This window comes from Botryllus schlosseri, chromosome 6 (genome assembly GCF_051294905.1).
Source record: "Botryllus schlosseri isolate E-star chromosome 6, Bs_hap1, whole genome shotgun sequence".
In the NCBI taxonomy this organism is placed as follows: domain Eukaryota; kingdom Metazoa; phylum Chordata; class Ascidiacea; order Stolidobranchia; family Styelidae; genus Botryllus; species Botryllus schlosseri.
Genome location: NC_137241.1, coordinates 18,826,731 through 18,848,095, shown reverse-complemented (window position 1 = coordinate 18,848,095; position 21,365 = coordinate 18,826,731). Strand labels below are relative to the sequence as shown.

At 41.2% G+C, this 21,365-nt stretch overlaps 3 protein-coding genes and 1 long non-coding RNA gene across 6 annotated transcripts in view; 1 reads left to right on the top strand and 3 right to left on the bottom strand.

Moving 5' to 3' along the window:
• LOC145441353 (uncharacterized) overlaps window positions 1-13,148 on the top strand; it is a 22,358-nt gene extending 9,210 nt beyond the window's left edge. Inside the window, exons 4-22 of the mRNA XM_080319201.1 lie at window positions 333-404; window positions 461-618; window positions 1,870-2,020; window positions 2,600-2,696; window positions 2,765-2,902; window positions 2,966-3,023; window positions 3,086-3,212; window positions 3,274-3,441; window positions 3,952-4,099; window positions 4,155-4,222; window positions 8,408-8,463; window positions 8,532-8,676; window positions 8,745-8,818; window positions 8,876-9,034; window positions 9,093-9,176; window positions 10,548-10,628; window positions 10,691-10,804; window positions 10,881-11,030; window positions 11,089-13,148. Of these exons, the coding sequence (XP_080175327.1) occupies window positions 333-404; window positions 461-618; window positions 1,870-2,020; window positions 2,600-2,696; window positions 2,765-2,902; window positions 2,966-3,023; window positions 3,086-3,212; window positions 3,274-3,441; window positions 3,952-4,099; window positions 4,155-4,222; window positions 8,408-8,463; window positions 8,532-8,676; window positions 8,745-8,818; window positions 8,876-9,034; window positions 9,093-9,176; window positions 10,548-10,628; window positions 10,691-10,804; window positions 10,881-11,030; window positions 11,089-12,968 (3,928 nt within the window). The 3' untranslated portion in view covers window positions 12,969-13,148. The remainder of the gene's footprint in view (window positions 1-332; window positions 405-460; window positions 619-1,869; window positions 2,021-2,599; window positions 2,697-2,764; window positions 2,903-2,965; window positions 3,024-3,085; window positions 3,213-3,273; window positions 3,442-3,951; window positions 4,100-4,154; window positions 4,223-8,407; window positions 8,464-8,531; window positions 8,677-8,744; window positions 8,819-8,875; window positions 9,035-9,092; window positions 9,177-10,547; window positions 10,629-10,690; window positions 10,805-10,880; window positions 11,031-11,088) is intronic.
• LOC145441360 (uncharacterized) overlaps window positions 1-21,365 on the bottom strand; it is a 370,726-nt gene that overhangs the window by 60,863 nt on the left and 288,498 nt on the right. The gene's annotated exons all lie outside the window — the stretch shown is intronic.
• Window positions 4,392-20,020, bottom strand: LOC145441355 (UPF0598 protein C8orf82 homolog). 2 transcript variants are annotated; one of them, XM_080319203.1, is made up of 4 exons: window positions 19,294-20,020; window positions 19,050-19,221; window positions 6,026-6,139; window positions 4,392-4,744 (listed from the first exon to the last, which is right to left on the bottom strand). In XM_080319203.1, exons 1-4 carry the CDS (start codon window positions 19,602-19,604, stop codon window positions 4,601-4,603), a joined length of 741 nt encoding a protein of 246 aa, XP_080175329.1. In that variant the 5' UTR covers window positions 19,605-20,020; the 3' UTR covers window positions 4,392-4,600. The 2 variants fall into 2 exon arrangements, 1 of the variants encoding a protein (XP_080175329.1); XR_013915803.1 differs by lacking the exons at window positions 19,050-19,221; window positions 19,294-20,020 and adding an exon at window positions 6,265-6,957 and having other exon boundaries at window positions 6,026-6,137.
• LOC145441354 (vacuolar protein sorting-associated protein 37A-like) lies at window positions 19,740-21,365 on the bottom strand. Its single transcript, XM_080319202.1, has one exon. It carries the CDS (start codon window positions 21,078-21,080, stop codon window positions 20,067-20,069), a length of 1,014 nt encoding a protein of 337 aa, XP_080175328.1. The 5' UTR covers window positions 21,081-21,365; the 3' UTR covers window positions 19,740-20,066.

The window sequence follows — 21,365 nt, the reverse complement described above, 5'->3', positions numbered from 1 at the left end:
CAATTTTGTTCTTCTTCATAACAGTTCAGAAAACATTTTGTTTTTAATGCTCAAATCTTTGGTTGCTTGAATTTACCCCCTGAAACTCTTGAGCCAAACTCGGGAGAGGTGTCCCTGTAACATTTAGTTCGTATTAGTTTGAGTGATGTAAAAACAATTTATGCCATCCAACTTACATTTGCTAATTATGGTTATCGATTAATTTTAGTGATATGCTTTTGAAAATAACCTGAAATGATGAGTGCATACCCAACTTAATCGCTACATGTCATGACGAAAGTGTTTGCTGACTTATTAAATGTTGAGAAATAATATCGATATGTGTTTTCCAGTCTGCCCATGAAGAAGATCAAGAGGGTGTGCAAGTGTACGGACTGTGGAAAAGCGCTTCGCAACAATATTAGGTATGATATTACTGTGTTGCTTCGAGATAGGTTTCATCAATATTATTATTCAATAGACTGATGAGTCACGCTCGCCATAAAATAGTCAATGGGTGGGAGGAAAAAGAAGTTAATGACACAAAAAACATCTGCTACCATTGCTATAAGGAATACAATTCGCCATTTTTGCTTCAATGCCACTTGGAAAATGTTCATGGAGCAGTTCCTGCCAGTAGTAAGATTTTATATTTTTTGCACCAACTCCTTACGATTGCATAACCGCATTCATTCTATCGACACAACCTGTGAGTGCTGGAATGCACATCCCACATTTGTGCCAGGCCAGCGCACAAGTTCTTGTTCTCTACACACGACCAATGACTCTATCCAGTTTCAACTTGCCACTGCATTACTCGAGTGGCACAGATAGGATGAGGCTATTTCGAGTATTGTAACACTGTCCTTTCCAAGACCTTATCATTTTTATGTCTCATATCTAGTTCCAATACTTCATATCATCATTGCCAAATTTTGTTTTGATGCAGCCCACAATGTAGTGTTTCAATCAAACAATGCCACAATGTCTTTTCTCATATTTTTCTCCGTCTGTGAAAACAACATCAATCTGAGTATTCGTATTCCGAATGCACTCATCTAGACCAAGAACAATAAGTCTGATTAAATATGACTCTCACTCTCTCGATGACATCAGGTTCTTTCAAAATTAATTATCCATTCCGTCAAATTCCTTTATGCTTTGATGGGAATGTGGCATCACGCAAATATGTGTGTGCTACTGGCAATGAGTAGGCCATTATTCGCATACTGAATTGAATAAAACCTATACTAAGACGGGTGGCCTGCAGATATCACATCCATTCAAAACTGATGATGTCTGAGATTTCCAAAACCCAGCTGCGGACAATCAATATGATGGGGAGCATAATTCATTTGCCCGAATATTTGCACAGGATGATCAGTAGATCCACCTATGATTCCTTGCCGTGGATATATTATGATTCGAGAAATCATACTTATTTGAATGCGAAATGACGAGATCTCATGCTGCATGATTCAAGCGCATCCTGTCGACTTATCAAATCGCTTTTAATTAGAGGTGTAAACCAGCTGCGTCTCCCAGAGGCAGAGATGTTTTCAGGCTGTTATTTTCGTACAACTTGGTTATGTATGTGTTGTGTGTATAAATAAAGTCAATTCTCTGTTCAAACTTAATATCTTTTTGGTTATTTACATCCAATCATGAGTCTTTAAAATTTTGCTTTGACTCAGACTCCTAATCAAATCTATTCCGACTGACTCACTAATATTCCATAATATTACTGGGACTTGACAAGTAAAAAACTATGACTCCAACTCTCTAGTAAAGCTGTGCTGAACAGCATCCTGTTAAGAATACCAAGTGATTTACATCCATTAAGCAACCTTGAATGTGTGCAAGTGCAATTCAATGTTGATTTCTCTTCAGGTACTTGCAAGATTTGCGAGGTTCATTTCCCAACTGATCGGGAGTTTCTCATCCACATGAAGGATCATCATGTACAAAATGAAGCGCCTTATTCTTGCAAAGTGTGCACTTATCGCTCTTCTGTTCATTCCGATGTGATGAAGCATTTCAGGTCCGGGTCGACGGCTCATTTTTTTGTGGCGCTAAACCATTGCGACATTACTGTACGCTTTCCTAGTGGTGGGGTCACACGGTTCATCTTCATTCATTACTGAAATTCCCCTAGTGGAATTAATTACTGTTTTGAAGATATTGTTATGCATTAAATAAGTTTGGGACAATGATTTGTGTAGAGTAGCCTGGTGAGTGATAATTTCTTTTAGCACGGAAATTGTAGTTTTCGATACTTTTTCCCACCTTGGAACCCTTGAGACTACCCCCTGTCGTATCGCACGCACCATCTAAAACAGGTTGCACTATGCTACATATGTTACTAGAAACAACATTACCGTGAAGTAGTGATCCAGCCGCAGCCTTGTTTCTTAACGCGATGAATTTATTATGGTAAAAATTACCAAATTTGTTCAATGTGGCATATAACTGACATTAATTAATAGGATATAGCCTTAAAACAAGTTCTATGAAGGGAGAATACCTGATCGATCAAGAAACGATTACAAAAGTTGATCTAATCTCGATTCCTGCGTGCCACCTCTCTATAATAAAGTTCTTTTCGAAACATTTTTTGCAGGGATCAACACATTGATACAACCGCACTGATGTGTCCCTTCTGCTTAGCAATGTGTTATGCCGGTAACGCATATTTGAAACACGTTCTTCAACATAAGGTGCGGGAGCTTGACTAACCAGTGACAACTCATGATTTTTGACAATTAGCACATTGTTAACGTTACAGAAAAGCGGCTATGCATGTAGCAAATGTCGGCTGATATTCAATTCGACCGCCGAAAGGGCTGCCCACCTGAGATCTGATCACAAGTCAAACTACATGAAAGAGAAGGTGACTAAGTTCAAGAACTATCACCTATGCCAGGTAACACTTGTGATTAGAAAGCCGCATTCTAATACATGGCCCGATTTGAGATTTATATTTTAGATATATGTCCGAGTGGCCCCTTACAAGGATGAGAAACCTGACGATATCTTGAAAACAGGTGATTATCGGAATATATATTCCTTTGTAGTTACCCGTCCAATGAATCAGCTTATCATTTAGGATCAAAGAGGCCTTTTGTGCATGAAGGCCCAGTCCGGCACACAAAAATGCTGAGGAGTCCCGATTCGGATGAGCTGCCAACTTACCTATACCCTGTTAAACGTTCCAATTGCGTAAGGAAGGTCAGGTATGTAACGGCGGATATATGAAGGTTGTCTGGTCCACTGATTGTGAAGAAATCCTCTCAGTGTAGCGCTGCCGAAGGGATCTACGGGAAAACTGAGATGCGCGGAATGCCACGAAAAACTGGAGGCGACCTCGGTGGATTTGAGGGACCATTTCAGATATCAGCACGAATGCCGTTGGTGCGTTTATGTGACGTCTTGCGAAAAGGCCTCTCATGACCATGTTTTGCGGTAAGTTAATCAATTTTCCGACGTCCTCCTGCATACATACTTCCCGAAATGCCTTGACATTTTATTCTGCGACTTGGTAAATGTGCATATTCGTTCTGCGAGCAATATGATATTTGAATGCTTTGTTCTAATCAATGCGAAATCTCATTGATTATATCGCTTAGCAAAGATTATCCCAATCAAGTATAGAAATTTTGAACGGAATGCCATATCAACGTTTTTTGACTGCAAGCATTGTGCAAGGCCACTGAACGTTCCATCCTTAAAATTGTAGTTTGCATTGAGTTTTTATTCTCGTGCCAAAAATGTCATAGCCACACATAGATTGTAGAACTACTTCAGAAACATTTACAAGTTATATTGACTTTTGAAAACCTATCCTGATTCAAAACACTCGTATTTTCTGCAGTGTCCATGACAATATGCAATGTCTTCACAGTTCGAAATTCTCATCTTTAATATGTCGTGTTTGCCTATTCTTTTCGAGGTGTAAGTAATGGTGTTTTGCAGCGACCATGCGGATGACGAGATGCGTGAACAAATATTTGGAAAAACTGATAATGAAGAAACCAAATTTCCTATCATCCTTCAGGATGACGATGACGATGACCCGATACTGTCAAATATCAAAGAGGAGCCTCCTGAAGATATACTGCCAGTAAGTCTCTCTCAGTTGTAAGGCGAGTTGACTTGACAGCCATGTTTGAATTAAGATACCGACTGATAGTTTTGAGGAGACTAAGCCAGAATTGCCGCCTATACCGGATGCTCCTGAGATCAGGTAAATACATATTTGTATGATTGAAACCTAGTCTGTTAAGCTAGTTCAAAATTATAAATGTATATGCTTGCAATAACTGAGCCATGGATAATGGATATGCACGAAACTTAGCTTCCAAATTTGCTGTCAAGGTCGTGTCTTGTGCCCTCCTGTACTAACGATGACTTCATTTCATTTGTGTAATTTATTGAAATTCATGCGTAAAGCAGTTGTCAATTGAAGCAGCTTAACATGGAAACGCAGCAGAGGTTAATTCGTTTAAGATACACCAAACTTCGTTTGTCTGATAGCCAATGGAAAAAGTTCAAATTTTTTCAGTTTTTAGAGTGGCGTGATTCTGCCTTGTCCAGAGAAGCATATTTTGATGGCATTGTCTCTTTAGCTTCGCGATCGTTTCAAATTTGATTCGTTCTTCTGAAACTGCTTGAAGCCTGCACTGAGATACATAGGCGGTAGTGTGATTGGTGCACCATAGTGTCGTCGGCTTTGAAACCCTGAATTAAGCTCTGGTGATCTTTTGCTCTGTAAAAGTGTGCATATTAGTGTTGTTGAACATTGCAGTTTCTTTGTCATTTGGCATTTCCAGTGTAGGACCGGCCATAACAGATTGGCTGAAGTTTTTCATCCTTCCTTTGTTTACGGGAAGAGACTTGTGCTGGTACTGGCACTGGTATGGATTGTACTCGCCAATGGCTAGGTTTTATGCGGCGGCCACACATATAATAATCACTGGCGACCGCCACTTGCGACAATCACACTTTTCCACGAGTGTTATGTCATAGTGAAGTGAGGGATAGGTCAAGTGAGCATGTCCTGCAGGTGACGCAATTTAGAACGCTCTCAAACGAGAAACTCTTTGAGTATGATACTTTCCAAGATTCAACGTTACAACTAGCAAATTTGATTTATTTTTTGACATCATTCGAAAAGATGTTTTGCAATACAATATACGTTAGCCGACTGGATGGTACGGTAGGCGTGGAACACGAATGCAATGCCGTATGCACACACTGTCGAAGGCATTGCTGACACCTATTTGTAGGGCTGGGCAAAGTCGAGTACCCGAGTGATTCGTTTCTGGATCATATAATGTACTTCGAGTCGAGTAATCGAGTATCACTCATTACGGCGTCATAATAGAATTGTTATGTCAAAGTTTAATCAAATATGTACCTTTTATGCGACCGCAAAGAACATAATGCCTGTTATCCATCACATTAAAGATACTTTGGGGTATTTTTTCGGCCATACCGATTCCATTGCACTTGTTGACAATGTTGTGGGATGATCATGACTTCGGAAATGTGCTATTTCCAGTAACGTTTGTAGCTTTGTGCTATATGTTTCGTATGCTACGATATGGCCAATCAAGGTTTCAAGGCTTCAACAGTGAAAATAAGTATCGAAACTATAATTCTCGTTGATAAATGAACTTTCAGCGGCGAAGAGCGTATCATTTCGGTATTCGTAAGAATCGTATTTTACTACTCAACTCGCATCATTAAAATTAGTACTCGATTCAGATTCGAGTACTCAAATAATTGTGCCCAGCCCTACCTATTTGTAGAGGGTGCCATCTATTCAGTAAATAATACACATAATTCAACAGCTAGAACCTACAAACTACTGCCTCCTATTTAATATTCAAGCAATTCGTGAAAGGTATAGACTGGCTGGACCAATATGACAAAGTATTTGTACCAGTATCACCCATCATCAGTTTGAAAGTAACAGTTACATTATTGTAAATATACATATATTTGCATATGCATAGAGTGCAATCCAATGTTATTGGTCACTCACGTGGATGCTTCGAGTATTCTGCGCTGGTATCTCTTCAGCATAAAGATGCGTGTCCGTAGGTTGACTCTTCTGTACCTTGATTGTGCTGACGTTCAGATTTGCTTTCATTTTTCTAGTACAAAAATTCACTGCTGTAACACTTGAAACTTCCAGTTGCAAAAGACCAGTTCTAGCCAAGCATATACATTATACATGCGTGAGATGATATCCAGTATGCAGTATTCATGTGTAAATCTTACTTGATGATATTCTTTCTCGGAGTGACAGACTCTTGCTCGTCTGAAAACCTCTTGTTATATGCTTACTGGGAACGTAGTCCCGTCAAATAAATAGGCTGCTGTATACCAGTACAGGTGTCAAGTATGAAAGAGCTTTTTGTATTACCCCACGCCTTTATTGGAAACTGTTGATAAACACCTAGTGTCTGGGAATTGGCAAACAAAAACATTTACGGTATTGAAGCGTGAGACGTGTGATGAAGGTTCTTTCACTGTTGTATCATGTTCTGTTGAGGTAGGCAAAGGCCTATACACCCAAACCGCGTCATCGCTAGTATGAATTACCTAATTGTTATAAATGACCCGCCTTCTTAAGTTACTGAATTGTGCGATGGCTAAGCAGGCGATTACATATGTCTGATAGTTGTCCAGTGATTTGTTAATATTGGACACCTATTGCTGTTGAGTATATTGTAATAAGATTTGATCTTGATGCATGAATTACTTTTGCTTATTCTGTTAATGATGACATCAATATATCTCTATTAATGTAACTACCTCATCAAATCCTGATGTTCATATTCCAATTGCCATACACACTACACAGCCTTAATTCTCTTAGCTTTCAGTACTGATGTATTGTTTAAATACTTTTATTTTTAATGAATATCTTCCAACTTCCCAAATCTTCATCTAACCTCCATCAATATATGTTTCTTCTACTAATAAACCGATGTCCTAATTTGTGGCTAATGTGTCTGCGACAATGATTGTTGCTGTGATTTTTAAGGAAATATTATTGAAACCACTATTAGTGACAAAACATTTGCCCCCTAAATACGTAAATACGAGTCAGTGGCATGCGGCTGAAGTATAGTTAAAATGACGGACTGAACCACTTTTTAGTAAAACCCGTCTACTTCATATATAGATTTTTCCTCCAATTACTCATTCACAAATGTCAGACAATACTAGCCTGTCTTTGACCTAAACATTTTCACCAATGTACGATCTATCTGATTTTTGTTAGTCAATCGCAAGGTCAGACCAAGTACTTCTACAGATGAACAATCGATTACACTAGTCAACAAAAGGAAAAAATTCTAGATTGGCTCTAGTTTAGAGGATACTTATACGCCTAGAAAAGCCCAAATTACTGTAGTAACCCTGAAATATTTCACCTGTTGGAAAGTAAAACGTAGCTTTTTTACCTTTATACTGCGCATAAATAGATAGTTGATTAAATTAAATTAAAAATAACCCGCGTGTGATCCTCAGGCATTTAATCAATATGAATTTTACTTATGCGAGATCTTCGTTGTCGAAAAAGCAGTCTGTCAAGCCTAAAAATTATACTTCACAACGGTAATATATTTTCTCCTCTTCTGTGTCTACAAATAACATGTAGATCAGTGGTTCCCAACCTATGGGGAATTCAGGGGTTTCTAGTGAGGAACAGACGCACTTGCAAAATAAATACATACAGTATATATATGTACACTGTACAGGGGTATAGCAGCACGATTTCAATTACAACATCACTGCTCTGGTCTGTAATGCTTCGTTTATTTTATGGCGTGTTGTTTACTAGAACTCATTTTTAATTCTGGATTACTAATATTGGGGTTACAAGCACGTCTAGCACACGCTTTCGCAACATTTTGTGAGTTACCGACACACAAGAAGCTTTATACTGCCCATGGTCAGACGCCCAGCGGATATTAGGTACACTCAATAAATAAACAGCTTGTCAGTGACATCCGGCATATCGCTGTCAATCCTGAAGCGTTTGAACTTACACCAATAAGAAAGTCATTATTAAGCAAAGTCTCACCAAATCTTATTGGAGAGAGCATTTTTAAGGGTTGGATAGAGGGATTGTAGGTTGTGGGGAATGAAGACTCTGAAAAAATCAGAAGTGGGGAATGAAGAAAAGAAGTTAACCACCGATGTAGATTCAATATATGAACTTAAAGCAAAAATATGAGGTTTTAGTCAAAATAGCCCATTGTGGTTGTTTCCAAAACCAGAGGCAATTTGAAAAAAAAACTTAAGTCATATTCGGAATCAGCGCCCTTCGGAACCTCTAAAATCACTCTGAGTTTGTCTGCCTAAAAATATGTGTAGACCAATGTAACACGATGCCTGTACTTGGATTTTTCAGTCCGCCCACCAAGGGAAGACGGAAACAGCCCAACCCAATGAAAATTGCCGATATCTGTAAGTTTGCGTACGACATACTTTGAGATGCTCAGTATCAGAACGACGTTGGTTTGATCTCCGTTCAGTTCAACCGCGTGCCGTTGTTAAACCGCCAAAAAAGGACCGATGCGTGCAGACGAATGGTTTGGAAAAAGAAAAAGGCGTGCAGGCCTGTGATGAAGATTTCAAAAACTTGCACGGAAATGCCAGCGTAGTGGACAGTGATAATGCGTCAGTCAACATCGTTATGTGCATTCTTTTGATAAGACAGTTGTCTTCATAATTTCTGTAATCGACAGAAATCCCCAGGGAAAGAGGAGGCGTAAAGTGCTGGCACAACCGGGGTATTTTCCCGATATCGACGATGACGATGGTGAGTGAGGCACTTTGCGTTTTCCTTTAGCTTCAGACACTTCATGTTTCGTTGCAGGCTGGGCCAAGTACTTTGCGAGTGTGGACAAGGAGCCGGCTGCTAACAAGAGCGCCAAGTCGTCGATGTTGTCTTTGAATGCCATGCATTGGCCGTCGATGGTGCCCCGGCAAGGTACGTTTTCGATATTGAACAGAGCGCTGCAATCTCAACAGACAGGTGAGTGATATGTGGGCTCGTCGTTACTGAACGGAATTTGACTGTTCGCTTTTGTTAGGGAGCAGAGCTGATTCTTGTAAACCCGATACTTCAAAACCTCGATACCAATTTCATATGTATGGCGAGAAGACGGGTGCCACAGGTATGTGAAAGCCAAGCTTAGGCGTAGCAAGGAGGCTCTCCCAACCCCTTGCCTGTCTAGTTAGTTTGTGTGTGATGTCACATTAGAAACACTGACACTTCATGGCTGAACGAATATTATTCTTGATGTGCCCACAGCCCAGTAGGTTTAATTGTCTGAATGTGTTTTTTTTTTAAATAACTTAGTGCATGTATCACGACATCCCATAAGTTCTCAACATTTATGACACCTCAAAAATATCATATTGCTAGTTACACTTCATCAGAAATAATTTTGTATTTGTGGACCATAACCTTGACATACGCTAATACATTGTGTCAAAGCCGGGGAGTGCATGTTCTGAAAGCTGTTATAGGGCTAATTTAGGATTCAAGGCTCTCATGGTGGTAAATATGTCTCGATAAAATGAATTTGGTACTCAAAAATATTGACTGTTTCTACTTTGATCACTAAAACTGATTCCCGATGTGGATAAGAGTATTCTGATCATTTGTACCCACCCCAAATTGTGGCGTCACTGTCCACGATCAAGGTGTCACGAATGTTGTTGATGTATCTCAATTTCGTTATGCGGTTATTGTTTAGTTCCTCATTTATGGCTCATTGTAATTGGACACTAATCGACCGTGACAGACATCGTGCTTCGCACGTATTCGCCAGGCTGCACGCTGCGTGCGGGAGCTAACGTTGTTAGCTTGTATTTCTTGATCCTTTTAGATCATAGTGTGATTGGGGTTATTACCTATTAGCTTGCAATAAAACTGTAGTCACACTCACACTGTGTATTGCGTGGGATTTATTAGTTGTCTCCAAATTGTGCTAATAAAACGAAACTTGTGCAGACATTGGCGCAACCAAAGTATGTTGTGGTGTATTTCCATTTATTTGCTTGTCGTCAGTGGCGTACACAGTACACACCGACATTAAACCAGGTTTTCTTCTAACTTGTCCGTGTCTGTGCAGCACCATTCCACCAATTAGTGCAAAATTCAATCAGTCATATTGGTGTCAATATTTGGAATAAGTAAACACCTAATCTCGTAATTTAGACTCTTGTGTGAGTTCAATAAAAAACTTTTCTTTTTATTATCTGATCTAATTGTTCTATGAAGCTGTGATTTATTTGACTACTCTCTTCTATTATGCTTGTGAAAAATTCTAACAGCATGAAGTGTTGTCATATGGTGTTAGAATGCACCAGAACTTTTATCGCGCACAATTGTGAGTGGTGTGGAAAAATAATAAATGGTCTTACGTCATGCAAATTAGAGTGACTTAATCAGCCACTGCTCGAGAACTAGTTAGATTTCATGTTGCAAAGTGTTTGTCCGATGTTACCACTTACTAGCTCCGTTTTGCTCCTGTTTCCAGGAGCGAACAGTCCGCAACTTTCGATTACAGGTCAAGCCGGTGGACAGCTAACGAATAAACTACAGACTATTCTTCGATCTGGTGAGATTGCATATTATAGGCTTGGCGGAACTGCAATACATGATGTATCGCGCGTGTTGCAGCACCACTCCCACCTCGAAACCTTCGATGCAACGGATGCACACATGAGACAATGCTTGTTCAGTGGGACCCGCCTGCCAACAATGCCGTGACTCAATACAAAATAACATTTCAAGGTATAGCAATTTAGGTTGCGTTTCCACTGGCCTGTGTGTAACCAGAGGTTTTGCATCTTTCACATCTCGTATTTAGGTGTCGGCCCACACACCACCCAACTGCTCCCCCTGAACCAGACACTGGTGAAACTAGTCGGACTCAAACCTGACGTCATGTACGCGGTGCGCGTCCATACTCTATTTTACACGGCGGTAAGCGAATTTGCGAACATTTTCGTCAAAACAGGTAAGTTACCATTGTGGCAAACGTCTAGGATGTCAGCAGCGTTGACTTTGTTGTTCAGAACCTACTCCCCGGAATGCCAGGGCCAGGAAGCCGTCTTCCACAGTTGCAACCAGCACAAAAACCACGACATCCGTCGCGCGCCGTCCGCAATCTGCTGGATCGCAAACTACATCGTCCAAGACTGTGCCGCTATCTTCTAACTACAGCCGGCCGTTGTCTCAAATTTCTACTGCTCGAATTCCAGCGACGGCCGTATACCCCAACGAGCCGGCCCTCTCCACGAAACTGCTGACTGTGTCATCACAAGGCACCTCTTCGAGAGTAGTTGCGACTCAAAATGTCAGCCGCGGTGTCGCTGCTGTTTCGTCTGCGGCCGTTTCCTCGCAACATAAAACGTCTAACGCTTCGTTTTCATCTGTGAAACAATTTTTAAAAGTGCCTGTTGCCTCTCGCGGAGGCGAGCTTTCTAAAAAGAACAACGATGTTGTGTTTTTGAAGCTTGACGACAATAAAAAGACGCAGAAAACGGACGTGCTAGTGCGCGCGGTCACAAAATCCAACAAAACCGAAAACTGCAACGACGTGATTCTAGTTTTGGACGACGACAACGAGACCTTTAAAGTCACCAAATGCGACAAACCGATTGCTACCACACAGAAATCAAATGGTCCGGTCGATAGTGATAGCGAAGTGATATGCGTCGATACAACAGACGCGCCTAATCCGGAAAGCGTCACAGAGAAATCTGTGGAAGGCGGCAAAAGCGAAGTATGCCAACAAACTAAAAGAATGGTCGAAGTAGACTCAGAACCAACGCCAGCGCTGCATGCTGTCACCGATGAATCTTCCCTCACAGATTCCTGCTCATCCCAAAGCAATGACAAGATGACAGAGAACAAAGCTGTTACCGGGGTGGGAGATAGCAAACATGACAACAACAATTGTGCCTCACAACTGGCTGAGAACAATGATATTGTGTTGGAAGATGGTGACGCATCTAAAAACGGCACTCAAGAGAGCGTAGCGACCGCAAGTGGAGAAGTGGCTCTACCAAGCACAGATAGTGTGGTATCGGGTGAATCTCAAACAAATTTGATGTCATATTCTAGTAAAAATGAAAAGAAAGATACAGTCAAAGTCGGAAGTGATGCTGAGGATGAGAAAAGCAAAAATGTATCAATGCCATCCACTGACCCTGTAAGTTTGCCTAAGAACAGCTCGGGAAACGAAAACGGCGCTGTTGCTGCCGATTGCAAAGTATGCACAGAAGAAACCGACACACAACGTCAAGATGAAGCGGCTGTGCCACCACAATCAACTCACGACTCGGGTCCACTGTCTAATAGCTGTACTAACGTGCCGGACATCTGTATTTCCAAGGAGGACAGTGCCGAAACGTCCTCTACGGCTTTCGCCGCTGAGAGCAGCAATGTTCTGGAATCTGTGGAGGATCTTGCAAATCCAGGCAGGGAAGATGAGAGTGAAACTTCCAAAGCTATGCTTGATGCGCAGCGAGAGTTGGATTCTGCAATGAAAGATATCGGTGGTGATCTACATGCCGACTCGTCCAAACCTACCGAGGATGCTTCAAGTGCTGACTTGGATACCGTTGTATCAAACGGGTCTGAAGGTCTAGTCTCAGGTGCGTTGAAACAACCGGACGACGAGAGCAGAGCCGTTGACGGTACCATTCCTATGGACTGTAGCTCCGACGATATTGGAAACGTGACTGAAAATGGGGTAACCAATGACGAACCCAACAACGCGGAAGCATTACAACACACTATCCGACAGGATGACCTTGAAGAAAAAGTGACCGACATGAGCGATGATTTCATGATCCCCGAGGCGGATATAATGAACGCGGTTAACGATGAGGATATTTCTATGGATGATATTAGTGAACTTCTCGGAGATGCCGCCGCATCTTGGATCTGAATTGTTAGGGATTGGCATGAGGACCCCCTACCAGATAAGATGCCTCACAGTGCCATCATAATGATTGTTATTTTTGTATCGCTCACTCATGCCAATAACGCTTTTTCCCTGATATTTCCTACTCCATGAATTCTATCGCTTTTGGATTCGTTTTGTAATACATCGGCAAACCACATTGCACTCACTTCTTGCTTACTGGACAATCAATGATTCAATACATCTCGTTGAGAAAACAGTGTAGAGCAGTGCTCGTCAACCACTGCACGGTACTCCCTATGGTGCATCAAAAATGCATGGATTGCATGAGAAACATGACACTATTAAATGAAGCATTGGTTTTATCCGGCGGGGGTGGCGATTTTAATCAAAATTATCCCCTGCAATAAACAGGAATCAGCCGCTTTTGTGGCTGGTGACTTTTTTTGGTCGTCGCAGTATTAGTAAGTAGACTAATGCAGTGGTTCTCAACCGCCGGTGCCGGTCCGCCAGGTATATTACAATTTTATACCTCAAGTTCAAGATGCAATGATGAAGGCTTGTCCATTGATAAGTTAATAATAAAAAAAACGTCAAATTTTAAACTGATTCAGAACTACGTGAGGTAACATTAGGGCTGAAAACATGTTCGAGTTGACTTAAGTTCAAGACGTGGTGTCATTTGAGGACATGCGAGCGACAAGTACAGAACAGGTACGAGCTGACTGATCGCTAAACAGCGCAGTTCACGCGATCATTCGTTTTCGATTCGTTCATTTTGTGCAGGACCGTAACTGAGGCAGCCCAAACCGCCCAATTTGAGAGGAGCCGAGCTTGAGAAGAGCCCAAAATTATTTTGCAAATGAACATAAATCATAGCGTATTTTTTGAAACTTTTCCGAACATTTTCCATTTGCTTTTCGCGCTTGACGCGATTCATTGTCACTAAATGTCTTGCTTATTAGGTGCCCTTCTCCGAAAAATACGCATGATTTATAGAAACAGGCATTTCGGCGTCAGACATTACCGCCCCACGACGTACCAACACATAATCAAGTTAGGCCAGTGGTTCCCAACCTTCTTGATCTCGTGCCTCCCTTGGCCGAAATTTAAGCCAAAATTCCCCCCTTAGGATAAATCTGCCCGATGATTAAAAAAGGTCATTTTTACCGCGCCAACACCTGTTGACTGAGAGAATAAGACGGGCGGTACCGAGTGTTTGTTTCTAGCAGTGCTGTAATAACACTTTGTAGACCTCTAAAAACAATGGTCTTGGTTCCAATCAAACAAATTCTGGAAGGCTTGACTCAACAGACCCCCGCACTTCCATTTGTGTTTTCGGCTTACTATGCACCAATCGCTAATATAACTGTTATGAAAAATCACTATGCATAAATTTTCTGGTCTCGCAATTTTTTTCTCAAGTTTGCGTATGCATTTGGTCAATAATATTGGTACTTTCACATATAGGAGGGTTGACCAGACTAGAGTCTGACTCGAGTCACCATTTTCTGATGACTCGACTTGACTTGAGTCATTTTCTCAAAATACGGAAGCGTCTCGACTCGACTCGAGACAATCTGGGTATTGACTCGACTTGGACTAGAGTCAAGTAATTTCGAAGAACAGTAAAGTGACCACCCTATTGGAATTTCGTCTATTGATCCTGGTATTTGACAATGCGACAAGAAACTGCTCAAAGTGAGAAAAATTAGTATATCATAAATCCACATCATTCAATGTCACCAAACAGTGTTGACTGGAGTGTGACTTGGACTCGGACTCGAGAAATAATACCATGACTCGAACTCGACCCTCTGCTCGGTGACTTGGACTCGGACTTGACTCAATGGTGAATTGAAAATGACTCGACTTGACTCGAGTAAAACTATGAAAGTTAGATTGACTTGTGACCGGGAGCCTCGTGATTTGGTTACAGCCTTGATATATAACATACACGTGATCAGATTCCCTGCTGGAGCTCATTGAAATTTAGGACACCCATTACGCTTCGGCCACATTGCACCAAGTTTACCATGTCTTTTTTCAATCGGGTAGCTTTTCACTAAAAATAAAGCAAGGCTAGCGATCTCTTTGACTTGAATCGATGACGTTGGAATATTTTGTCACTGTCTGAAAATGTTGACTTGAAAATACAAGATAAATACTTTCAATAGAGGCCTTGTTGTGATAGATAGGCCTACGGCACGACATTGCTCGCTTAGGATATATTTGATTGAGAGGCCGTCGCTGGCCTACAAAATTATCTTGCGAACTGCAGCACATCTGAACTAATTTAAGAAATGGGGGGGGGGGGGGGGTTTGTATGTGAAAAAGAGATTTCAAATAGCATTCGAACATACTTTCAGCAAACAAAAAAACCATAAGGAGCATACGTTCCGATATAACTGGTTGACTACATGACAGTTCGGACATGAACAATTTAGGAAATCCAATTCTAAAGTGGAATTCCTCCCTAAAAATTGCAAAATTCCCCCCAAGTGGGGAATTCCTCCCCGGTTGGGAGCCACTGAGTTAGGCTAACATGGGACTCCGAAAGGTGTGCCGAAAATTTGGCAGCGATAAAACCGATTCAGTCATGAATGATCGAAAGTTTTCGCTATTGGCGCCTTTTGGGTCCAAGACCGACGTTTTGGTGGGTCCCAAAAAAGCACTTTTTCGGCACGGATTGCCTCCATAGTTGCTGTGAGGTATTTTCTTCCGGCGCGCATTGTAGCCTATTCGTAGTTGGCAGAGTAGCATATGCGTTCGGTCGCAGTGGATATAATGAGCAAGGTGCTTGGTTCGACTCCGAAACGCTTCTTCTCTCGGTATTGTCAAAGAGAAGAATATTATTCGAGTTGGCGTAGTCGGTTAAACCCACAGCCTTCGTCGCGACTGACTGTGAACGTTTAACTGGACATGGCAATTTTACCTCGACTCAGCAGACTGACTACCATAAAATCACATGGACGTCATCATGAAGATAATTAGTTACGATGAAAACCCTCTAAATGTAACTCTCTAGCACCATATAATTGCAAAAAAATGGTTGCATACTTTACATTTTGGCTCCATTTCAATTTTGAAAGTTCACCGGTCCGCCAGACATTTTTTGAAATTTTACCGGTCCGCGAGGTGAAAAAGGTTGAGAACCACTGATGTAGACAGCATTGTCGGTATGTAGCACTCATCAGGTGCGTTACTAACCCTCCAGCAGTAGGGTTGTTCAAAAATAACTTTTTTTTCCAAATCTCACTCGCCTAGTGACTAAACCGTCAGGTTGTCCAAGAAAACGATGCACGCCAAATTTGACTCAATTCCAACCAGTAAAGGCCGTGCAATCTTGAATTGAAATTTTTAATTTATTAATAAAAATTCTCAAATATTTCTGTCAAACCCATGAAATTGTTGAGCTGTCTTCAAAGACGATGCAGAACAAATTTGAGTCAATTCCGAGTAGTAGAAGCGGAACTATTTGAGTTTTTCGTTGATAATTCCCGGATCAAGGATAATCCGAGAATTATCAACGAAAAACTCGAATAACTACGCTTTTACAAGTCGGAATTGACTCAAATTTGTTTTGCATCGTCTTTGAAGACAGCTCAACAATTTCATGGGGTTGACAGAAAAATGAGAATTTTATTTTTTAAATTTTTAATAATTAAAAATTTCATTTCAAGATTGCACGGTGTTTACTGGTTGGAATTGAGTCAAATTTGGCGTGCATCGTTTTCTTGGACAACCTGACGATTTAATCACTAGGCGAGTGAGATTTGGAAAAAAAAGTTATTTTTGAACAACCCTATCCAGCAGTCTATGCTGCCAGCTAACAATTGCTGCTATTGAACGTAAATTCGCTATTCTTGCCAAGCTACTTCGTAAGTAGATACAGACAGCCAGGGCCGTAACAGCACTTCGTCAGGCCCCCCCCAAAACGTTGACCTTGGGCCCCCCATGGGGTGATAAACCTAACTTCTGGGGGGCTTCGCCCCCCAGACCCCCCTTTGGCTATCCGCTTTTTGACGCTATTTCACATCTCCACTGGGTGTCCGTTAGGAGAGACAGCTTTTCCCGCCTAGACGCGCGAGGCGCGAAAAATTTCAGTAATTCAAGAATGTAATCGGGCAATATGATCGGGAATTACATATATATTGCTATCAATTTTGATCCTCTCTCTGCTCACGTAATCAGATTTACCGGTAGAGCTGAGCGAAGTCTGTTTTAAAACGTAGGACCGCCCAATAATAATTAGACATCTTCGGGCGTATACCCGTTGGCAGGAACGAAACAGCACTTCGTCAGCCCCGCCCCCCCCCTTTGCCAAGAAATTAGCTGCACTGTTTAGTGAGCCAGCTCGAAGCGCGAAAATTTTCGATAATTCATGATACAATCGGCCAATAAGATCGGGAATTGCATATATATTGCTATCAATATCTTGTCCTCTTTGCTCACGTTATCAGATTTACCGGAAACTGTAGGGCCCGTAATTAATAATTAAACATCTTCGGGTGGGCTGACCCGTTGGTATGACTTCGTTACATGATTTTATTTCGTGACCTCCTGTCTGCTATATCAAAAACATAGAATCGCTCTAACGTACTAAACTAAAAGACGCACACGATTTCAAATTGGTATTTCTTCAGTGGCATATATTTTTTTCCTGCTGGATGGTATTTTGTCTTCTGAGGTTCAGATTGCCAAGACAGGAACATATGGCGCCAGTCATTTAGGCGCCTATGGACAATTCAACCTATTATTCTGTATATATAGCGAAGTTTTCGGTCTGCGTAAGGGCAGTCCGTTTCGGCCAAGCTTTTCGCGCTGCCGATCGTTCTGGCACACTTCTTGGAGTCGCATGTAATAAGTCCTAAATCATTATATATCTTGGTGCGTAGTGGCGTCTTAATGGCCAACGCCGATATGCCCATTTCTATAAATCTTGCGTGTTTTTTCTTGGGGGAAGAGTACCAAATAATGAAGATATTTGGCAACTTTAAATCGCGCGCAGCGCGAAAAATTTTGGATAAAAATGCATAAATTTTCAAAAAATACTCTATAATTTATGCTAATTCACGAAATAATTTGGGGCCCCCTTCGAGCTCGGGCCCCCCCCAATTGGGGGGTTTGGGGTGCGGCAGTTACGGTGCTGCAGACAGCCCCAACAAGAAATGCAAAAAAGTAGCCCACTACAATTGTATCATAGGCAACAATGTATTTAGATACTTCAGGCTAAAATTTTGTCGAAAATTTATTCTTTAATGCAGCGCAAAATATTCCCAGTCATCAGAGCAATATCCAGTGTAAGCGTATAACGTATATTTCAACGAGATGAAGTTCCTCTCATGAGCATAGTAGTTGACACTTCTTTGATAGTAGGTAGACATCGAACAACGCTCACCATCATCACCAATAAATGTTTCTCACGACCACGTCAAAATAAATTGTTTTGTTTTTTCGCATTGGGATTAGGGTTAGGGTATTCCGTGATTGGGGCTGGGGAATATTAGGGTTTGGGGTGGGTTAGGGTCGAAGTTTGAGTATCCCAATATTGGGTTTGGGGTGAGGGCACAATATCCAACCCTAATCTTGGGATACCCTAACCCTCTTCCAACCCAAATACCCGTCTCTCCAAAGGCAAAAAAAAAACATTTTTACGTTGATAGAAACATTTATTGGTTAACATTGTTCATGTCTTCCTATTATTGAAAAAGCGCCTAGTAGTTATGATTTGCGCTGGGCACTCGGACATAAGTCTGCTGGGACAACAAATTGTTCACTCTCAACTGAAACCTGCACTCTTTACTGAAACTGCATCATTTAGAGGAGCTAGAAATAGAATTCTATTAATTATGATCGTACATGGAATGTCAGAAAAATATGGCATTTTTATCCATGCTTATCGACGCCTGTTAACTTGCTTAGTAGCGCATTGTCCAAACAATAATCTTTGCCTTTCCAGGAGAACTTCGTAGGCGGTGTCATTTTTAAATCAATTTCCTCACTTGGCAATGTTTTTTCATTACCGGTACTGCCATCGAAGTGAAAGCCACTACTCAGTTCAATGGCCAAAGACGACTTCACAAGAGCGATTCCACCAAATCTTTCTCTAGCCTCGTGGTAAATCCTTCCAGAGTTAGGTAACATACATAATGATTCAGGATTGAATGGCACAAGGAATTCGTCGCCTGCCCCACAACAGGATAAGTAGCTGGTAGGCAGTCCATCAGTTTCCATCTCAGTCAGATTGGTATAAACAATCGGAGTATCATCACACCTACAAAAATTCGGAAAGCAGAGTAGGTATTCAACCATTCTGAACATGATTATGCGCAGTAATAGTAAATACCGTATGTAATTTCTTTCCCTGCCGCAGAGAGACATGTACGGAAAGATGTTTTCGTATGATCCTGTTAAATTTCTCCGCACTCTTTTGAAAAAGAATTCGATAAATGCCTTATCCTTGAAGCAAGTTATAAAATTTTTAACTTTCGCATCATCCAGAAACAATTGTCCTTGGTGATCAACATAATAGAAATATTCACGTATCTTTTCATCAGCATACTGCCCTTGCTTGTACTGGTGAGAGTATTCCGATTTCCACCTACACGCGAATCCGAGTGAACCTTTGTGCAGGAATGTGGAGCGTCTAACATACATTTCGGATTTCTGCAGTGCACGATACAATGTGTCATTGAGAAGACACCTTCAAAATATGTTGCGCATCTATTTCAAGCCTTTGTGTCGTTTTAGAAGCTTCTATCCCAATATTCACCACATATTCCAAGTGTAGCATTGTATACTGTCAAAATACGGACAGGGAATCATATAATTTCTTTAATATCGTATTTGTTATAATGCATCATATACAAATAGCACCAGATTACACAAACGGCCAGGGTTTTCAGAGTACGTACTGAGGTACGGAAATCTTATTAGTACAACATTCAGTACGGAGTATAGAGTTTCAGTACAATAGTCCTGCTCATGACATGATTGGAATATTCTCGAACTATAAAAAGTTAATGAATTGGTCACTCAACGTCTAACAGGGTGCATGATATACAACACCATCTTTATCTTGCACAATGTAAGTATGAGAACTACAGTTGGAAACAAAGCCTACTTCAACATAAATTGTATTTTATCTTCTTTAACTTTACGAAGGGTTGCCAGTTTCTTCGCTTTTAAAAAGTCCTTTGTGAACCCAGGCAAGTCTGTTTCCCCTTCGAGAAAGTCTTCGACAATTTTCTCAGATGCTTGCTCTTGTTCAGCTGCCAAAACTTGTAGGGTGAGTGACAGATTTGGCAAAGTCATCCACTCCGTCACCTCATGAAGCTTTGAAATATTTTGTTTATATTCCTCTTTCAATTGGTTGCAAGTTTCGTATCTGCTCGACAGCTTATTCCGCAGCGATTTCAGATCTTCCGCCAAAGACAAATTCTCTTTCGCTAACTTTTCCACCCTATCAGAGATGTCGTCTCTTTGCTTGGAAATGTTTTTGACCTTCTCAGTACCCTGTATGAAAGCTAGAAGCTGGATTTCGTCCGCGACGAGTTCTTTCAACTCCTCAATTGACAAGTTCTCAAATTCTGGGAGATCAATTTTGAAGTCAGGTGTTCCAGATCCGGATGGAGTTTCTTTGTCCGACTCAAAATGCTTGATGGACGTTGCAGCGGGAGTCTTCTCATCCAGTTTCATTGTGTATGGGGAATTGTAGGAACGTAATATTTGTTCTTGTTCCTGTTGTTGGAAATCATCCAATACAAGCGGAATTGGAGGATTTTTTTCAAATTCTGATATCAAGTGCTTCACTACAGATGATAAATCTGGCTTCTTTTTGAAGTTTTGAAGTGCTGGAAGATCAACCACCAATTGCCCCGCATCCAAGAACTTATGAGAGCAGGGTGGTTTCACAAACAATACGGGAGAATCATTTGGGAAGTTTGGTGGGAGGTTTATTACTATGCTATATTGGGCAGCTGTGCTATCCTTTTTAACAGAAAATTCGACTCTGTATTGCACATCAGTTTGTAGAATCGTTACATTCAACTTCTGTTGCCTCAATTTTTCGATTTGTTTTTTCCTGGCCTTCATCAATACTGGATTTGAACTAGATGTGCTCGATTTTGGCATTATGAAATTCGGAAACACGGCAGTTCACTGGAGCAGCCGATTCTACCTGCTGACTACGGTATCTGCTCAGCCCCAGGAATTCGTATATATCCAGCACAGCTTCAATCTATTGAGTGCATGAGCCGATTGACAATCATCAGTTTCCAAGCCGCGCAATGTCATGCGTTGTCATTATAGCCTAACAGAGTACTCTCCCTTGTTCCCATTAGGACTGCTTGATAAATTATTATTATTGTTTTTGCTTTACTTTGCTCTGCCGCATGCGGCGCTACCTGGAAGGGAGAG

What these genes read in the sequence shown, in the direction of transcription:
- LOC145441354 (XM_080319202.1), bottom strand. Translation starts at nt 21,080, where the DNA reads ATGCCAAAATCGAGCACATCTAGTTCAAATCCAGTATTGATGAAGGCC.
- LOC145441355 (XM_080319203.1), bottom strand. Translation starts at nt 19,604, where the DNA reads ATGTATGTTAGACGCTCCACATTCCTGCACAAAGGTTCACTCGGATTC. An exon ending in AGGGAAAGAAATTACATACG is followed by an intron (nt 19,222 to 19,293) that starts GTATTTACTATT and finishes GAATTTTTGTAG; the next exon opens with GTGTGATGATACTCCGATTG. An exon ending in TTTACCACGAGGCTAGAGAA is followed by an intron (nt 6,140 to 19,049) that starts AGATTTGGTGGA and finishes AATTTTTGTACT; the next exon opens with AGAAAAATGAAAGCAAATCT.